Below are 5,908 nucleotides of genomic sequence, written 5' to 3'. Positions count from 1 at the left end.
ACTCACTGATTAACATGAAAATAATCAGCTGTGCTATCCCCACCAGAAGTTTCTGTATTTACTGGTGCTTCACCTTTAATACTATACGGATTTCGCAAGTCTTAGGTTCCTCCAAATTAAGGCACGCTTCCTTTTCCTTTCCTCTGATATCCAGTTGGTGTCTTTCCGCCACCGCCCCAGCCTCTAGCCGGGTCCCTCGCAGCCATGCGCCGCACACTGCAGCACCGGCGCGCGCAGCCCGCAAGGCCGCCGGACCCCGCCCTGCAAGCCGCGCTAGGGGAGGGGGCTGCGGGCTAAGAGCCGCCTCTGCGGCGGCCAGGCCCGGCCCGGAGTGGGCTCGCCGGGCCGGAGGAGGGGCCGCTACCGCCGCTCCGCCTATGCCCGCCCGCCCCGCCCCAGCCTCTACTTAAGAGGCTCCCGCGCCGCCCCCACCTCAGTGCGTTACTTACCTCGACTCTTGGCTTGTCGAGGACGGTAACCGGGACCCAGTGTCTGCTCCTGTCGCCTTCGCTTCCTGACCTGTAGCCACCATGGTGAGTGGACCACACGCGGCGCCCGGCCTCTTACAGAAAAAGAGGGAAAAGGGAGCCGGAGAGGCGGGAAGGGCCGCCAGCTAGAGAGGGCAGGGAGTGATGCAGTCCATTTGGAGGACAGAAAGCTGGGCGAGAGGTGAGGGCGGGAGTAGATGAGACCTTGGTTTTTGCAGAATGACAAGGACCCGGCAAGACAGGGGCCGCAGGGGTTTCTTCGCCGAGCCCGGGAGGGATGACGGTGCGCCGGCTTTACACAGCCGTATTTGAAGCTCTCTTTTAGCATCAAAGTCTTTCCTGGGAGCACCGCCTCAAGGCCCTACAGCCCTTTCCTGAGCGCGCCCTTCCCCCGCCTTTGGCGGGCGCGCGCGGACTCCCCGCCCTCACTTCCTCTGCGCGAAAAGCGGAGGTGGGAAGGAGCGAGAGACGAAAGCGCACGCGCGACCGTTACCTTCCCGCCGAGGAGCGGCAGGGGCCCGCCACTGCAGTCTGCGCATGCGCTCTGGGTCGCAGCGGGGCTATGGCTGCAGGGCGTGTCTCCTGTTATTTTTTTTTTTTCTTTAAATAAAAGTAATAAGAAATGTGAGCAAGGTCTCTTTTGAACAGTGTATTGCACTACCCTAGTGTATTGGAACAATTAGCTCCCAACAGACCGTAGAGGCCGTCTGTCCCTCCCTGTTGCCTTAGGAATTTATAAGAGAGCAGATGGTGGGAGTGAGGGATTTTGAGGGAACGAAAATCGGATCTTGGCCTGGATCTGGGTCTCCGATAATCCCCTACTGTGCCAAGACTGATGTGGAGGTCTTAGATGGAGCTGCGTGCCTGCGGCCACGGGAAGATAGGCGACCAAGGCAGCGCCCCCGCAGACGTGGCCATTGCGGGCTTCTGCTGCTGCACGTCCCCCCCGGCCGCAGGGGGGCGCGGGGGCGCGCACCGTGAGTTGCTCCTGGGTCCTGTACCGCAGAGCCCCGCCCTAGTCCCTGGGGCCATACGTTGCTGTGCTTCTCTGTCCACGTGTTTCCTGTACTAGGAACTGCCCGGAAATTTGGCCATCTGGTCTAGGTGGGATTCTGGGGTCTGAGTGCAGGATGGAGGGCTGTCTCCGTATCTTTGTCCTCCAATGGAGGAAGTTGTGACTAAGCTTTTTTCTTAGTCTAGAAAGTGGCTTTAGATTCAGCAGTGGGGGTTGTCCTTAAAAAAATTTCTTACTGTGTGCATCGTCTCACCCCCGCAATGCAAACCCGTTGGGACGCCAAGGTATTCTGGCACACACCAGCCTGTAGTCCCAGTTACTTGCAAGACTGAGGCAGAAGGATTGCTTGAGCCCGCATATTTGAGGTGGCTGTGAGATATGATACCACTGCACTGCAGCCTGGGTGACAGAATGAACTCAAATTTATAAAGGAAATTGGTAAGATTATGATTCCATGACTACTGTGTCCCACTTGACAGTCCCCTGATTTTTCCCCTCTTCCCCTTCCCACAGCGTGAGTGCATCTCCATCCACGTTGGCCAGGCTGGTGTCCAGATTGGTAATGCCTGCTGGGAGCTCTACTGCCTGGAACACGGCATCCAGCCCGATGGCCAGATGCCAAGTGACAAGACCATTGGGGGAGGAGATGACTCCTTCAACACCTTCTTCAGTGAGACGGGGGCCGGCAAGCATGTACCCAGGGCAGTGTTCGTAGACCTGGAACCCACAGTCATCGGTGAGTTGACTCCGTAACCCAAGTGAGATCCTAGGGTGCTGGGGCAGGAGGTCTGTCCTGTCAGGGCTGAGCAGGCTGGTGCAGGTGACTGAGTGATGGATGGCTGGTTTGTTTTCCCTTTCCAGATGAAGTTCGTACTGGTACCTACCGCCAGCTCTTCCACCCTGAGCAGCTCATCACAGGCAAGGAAGATGCTGCCAATAACTATGCCCGTGGGCACTACACCATTGGCAAGGAGATCATTGACCTTGTCTTGGACCGAATTCGCAAGCTGGTAAACAAACACTATATAAAAATGTCTTTTAAATGGGGTGAGAGGAGTCCAATGCAAGTTTGGTGGAGTGCTAAATGACAGCATTCATTCTTTAGTGCCTGCCAAAGTGTAGAATAGGCTACTTACTGTATTAATTGGACTTCTAGACAGTCCTGGGTTATGGTCAACTTGTTAATGTGTCTGTTTTGCCAACTGATCATGCTTAACATTGATCTGGCATGGTTCATAACTTGAAAAGAAAAAGAAACTCAAAGTAAGAAAATGTATCTTGGCATTGAAATGCTACATTTTCTATTTTCTTCCTCCACAGGCTGACCAGTGCACAGGTCTTCAGGGCTTCTTGGTTTTCCACAGCTTTGGTGGGGGAACTGGTTCTGGGTTCACCTCTCTGCTGATGGAACGCCTCTCTGTTGATTACGGCAAGAAGTCCAAGCTGGAATTCTCCATTTACCCAGCCCCCCAGGTTTCCACAGCTGTAGTTGAGCCCTACAACTCCATCCTCACCACCCACACCACCCTGGAGCACTCTGATTGTGCCTTCATGGTAGACAATGAGGCCATCTATGACATCTGTCGTAGAAACCTTGATATTGAGCGCCCAACCTATACTAACTTGAATCGGTTTATTGGTCAGATTGTGTCCTCCATCACTGCTTCCCTCAGATTTGATGGTGCCCTGAATGTTGACCTGACAGAATTCCAGACCAATCTGGTGCCCTATCCCCGCATCCACTTCCCTCTGGCCACATATGCCCCTGTAATCTCTGCTGAGAAAGCCTATCACGAACAGCTTTCTGTAGCAGAGATCACCAATGCTTGCTTTGAGCCAGCCAACCAGATGGTGAAATGTGACCCACGCCACGGTAAATACATGGCTTGCTGCCTGCTATACCGTGGTGATGTGGTCCCCAAAGATGTCAATGCTGCCATTGCCACCATCAAGACCAAGCGCAGCATCCAGTTTGTAGATTGGTGTCCCACTGGCTTCAAGGTTGGCATCAATTACCAGCCCCCCACTGTGGTACCTGGTGGAGACCTGGCCAAGGTACAGAGAGCTGTGTGCATGCTGAGCAACACTACAGCTGTTGCTGAGGCCTGGGCTCGCCTGGACCACAAGTTTGACCTGATGTATGCCAAGCGTGCCTTTGTTCACTGGTACGTGGGTGAGGGGATGGAGGAAGGAGAGTTTTCTGAGGCCCGTGAGGACATGGCTGCCCTTGAGAAGGATTATGAGGAGGTTGGTGTGGATTCCGTTGAAGGAGAGGGAGAGGAAGAAGGAGAGGAATACTAATTTTCCATTCCTTTCATCCCTGCAGCATGTCATACTCCCAGAATTTCAGCTTCAACATTAGCTCACAGGCACTAAAGCTTTCTGATTAGATTGTTTGTACTAAGTGGTAATCATGTTTGTCTTTTCCATGTGTACCTGTAAGATTTTTTCCATCATGTCTTAAAGTAAAGGCTTTAAGGAAAAAGTTTTTCTCCTGTGTTTATTTCTAAGTCTAACTTGATTTTGGTGATTCATCTTCATTTGTATAGTATGAACTCCTTGCAACATGATTATAACGTTGAGGACCCCACTAGGTACCTCTTGGGGAGGAGGGAACATGCTGGACTGTGAAAGCTTTAGACTTGGGTTCTAACTAGTCTGTTGTCATTAGCTTTTTCATAGGGGGCTGGGGAAAATGATGGAAGTCATTCAAAGCTTGCTAGCTTTGAAATGTGACTGGGTTATTACCAATAGGTTAGGTATATGAAGCATGGTGGGAGGACTGCTTGAGGCCAGGAATTTAAGACAAGTCTGAGCAACAAAGACTCCTGTCACTAAAAAGAAAGAAAATTGAGAAAAATAGTGCTGAGTATTCTGAAAGTTGATGCTGTTTTTGTTTTTTTGCCCTGGGTAGAGTGCTCTGACATCACAGCTCACAGCAACCTCAAACTTGGGCTCAAGGAATTCTCGTTTCAGCCTCCTGAGTAGCTGAGACTACAGGCACCTGCCACAATGCCTAGCTATTTTTTTTTTTTTTTTTAATATGGGGTCTTGCTCTTGCTCAGGCTGGTCTCAAACCTGTGAGCTCAGGTAATCCATCCACATCGGCCTCCCAGAGTGCTAGGATTGCGGGGGTGAGCCCCTGTGCCCAGCCAATTCACTGCTATTTTAAGGAACCTGCTAACCTGTCCATGTAATTTCTTGCTTTGAGATTGAGTCTCACTTTGTCACCCTGGGTAAGATGCCATGGCATCATTGCTCACAGCAGCCTCAAATTCTTAGGCTCAAGGGATCCAAGAGGCTCACAAAACCTGGACAGTTTTTCTATTTTTAGTAGAGATGGGGTTTTGCTCTTGCTCAGGCTGGTCTCCAACTCCTGAGCTCAAACAATCCACCTGCCTCAGCCTCCCAGAGCACAAGGATTACAAGCATGAGCCACATTCCCAGCCCAGGTAATTTCTTCTTAGAAAATCTCAGAATTATCCTTGAACTGGAAAATAGCCAGGTACAGGAGCATTAGGGAGTGGTGAGCTAAAGGCTGTTTCCAATCCTATCAAACGCAATGGTAGTGAGGAATGAGAAGTTGGGTAAATTCCCACCCTACAGGTACATTGCATGGATAGATGATGTACCTCTTAGGTAAAGGACACAACTACAACTTGGACTTTAACCTTACAAAGTAAAGTAAGGAACCTAATCATATGTACCTTCATTTTAACCTGAAATAAGTTCATGATAGTCAACAAGTAGTTCTGTTACAGAAAGAAAAACAAACTTTAAGCCATGTGTGTTGGCAAAGGAGTGCATTACATGAAGAAGAGGTAGCAACATTTGTGAAGTTTAAGATAAGAGTTGACCATTATAGCACTTGGCATTACATATCTTTCTTTCTTTTTTTTTGAGACAGTGCCTCAAGCTGTCCCCTGGGTAGAGTGCTGTGGCATCAAAGCTCACAGCAACCTCCAACTCCTGGGCTCAAGCGATTCTCCTGCCTCAGCCTCCCAAGTAGCTGGGACCACAGGCGCCCACCACAATGCCTGCTATTTTTTGATTGCAGCCATCATTGTTTGGCAGGCCCAGGCTGGATTCGAACCCACCACCTTAGGTGTATGTGGCTGGCGCCTTAGCCGCACGAGCCATAGGCACCAAGCCACATATCTTCTTTCAAATAGATAGTTTAGCTATATCTAAAGCAGCGGTTCTCAACCTGTGGGTTGTAATCCCTTTGTTCAGTTCGTAACAACGCAGCAATTAGGAAGGTTGAGAACGACTGATCTAAAGGATTTTTATTAAAGGAAATGGACAGGCTCAGTGCCTGTACCACAGTGGTTACGGTGGCATACACTGTGGCTGGCAGGTTTAAGCCTGGCCCAGGCCAGCTAAACGGCAATGACAACCACAATGG

At 50.7% G+C, this 5,908-nt stretch overlaps 1 protein-coding gene across 1 annotated transcript; it reads left to right on the top strand.

Annotated features, from left to right (window-relative positions):
• The first annotated feature begins 338 nt into the window (after positions 1-338).
• LOC100946318 (tubulin alpha-1A chain) lies at positions 339-3,981 on the top strand. Its single transcript, XM_012807490.1, has 4 exons — positions 339-533; positions 2,017-2,239; positions 2,365-2,513; positions 2,824-3,981. The coding sequence occupies exons 1-4, from the start codon at positions 531-533 to the stop codon at positions 3,802-3,804; spliced, it is 1,356 nt and encodes a 451-aa protein (XP_012662944.1). The 5' UTR covers positions 339-530; the 3' UTR covers positions 3,805-3,981.
• Positions 3,982-5,908: the final 1,927 nt, after the last annotated feature.

Source organism: Otolemur garnettii, unplaced genomic scaffold, assembly GCF_000181295.1.
Source record: "Otolemur garnettii isolate 467f Iridium unplaced genomic scaffold, OtoGar3 scaffold00070, whole genome shotgun sequence".
Taxonomy (NCBI): Eukaryota; Metazoa; Chordata; class Mammalia; order Primates; family Galagidae; genus Otolemur; species Otolemur garnettii.
Note: the sequence above shows the minus strand (reverse complement) of the source record. Positions and strands in the feature narration are given on the sequence as shown.

Coding starts and splice junctions, on each gene's coding strand:
- LOC100946318 (XM_012807490.1), top strand. Junction 2,240..2,364: donor CCTGGAACCCACAGTCATCG/GTGAGTTGACTC, acceptor TTCCCTTTCCAG/ATGAAGTTCGTACTGGTACC. Junction 2,514..2,823: donor TGGACCGAATTCGCAAGCTG/GTAAACAAACAC, acceptor CTTCCTCCACAG/GCTGACCAGTGCACAGGTCT.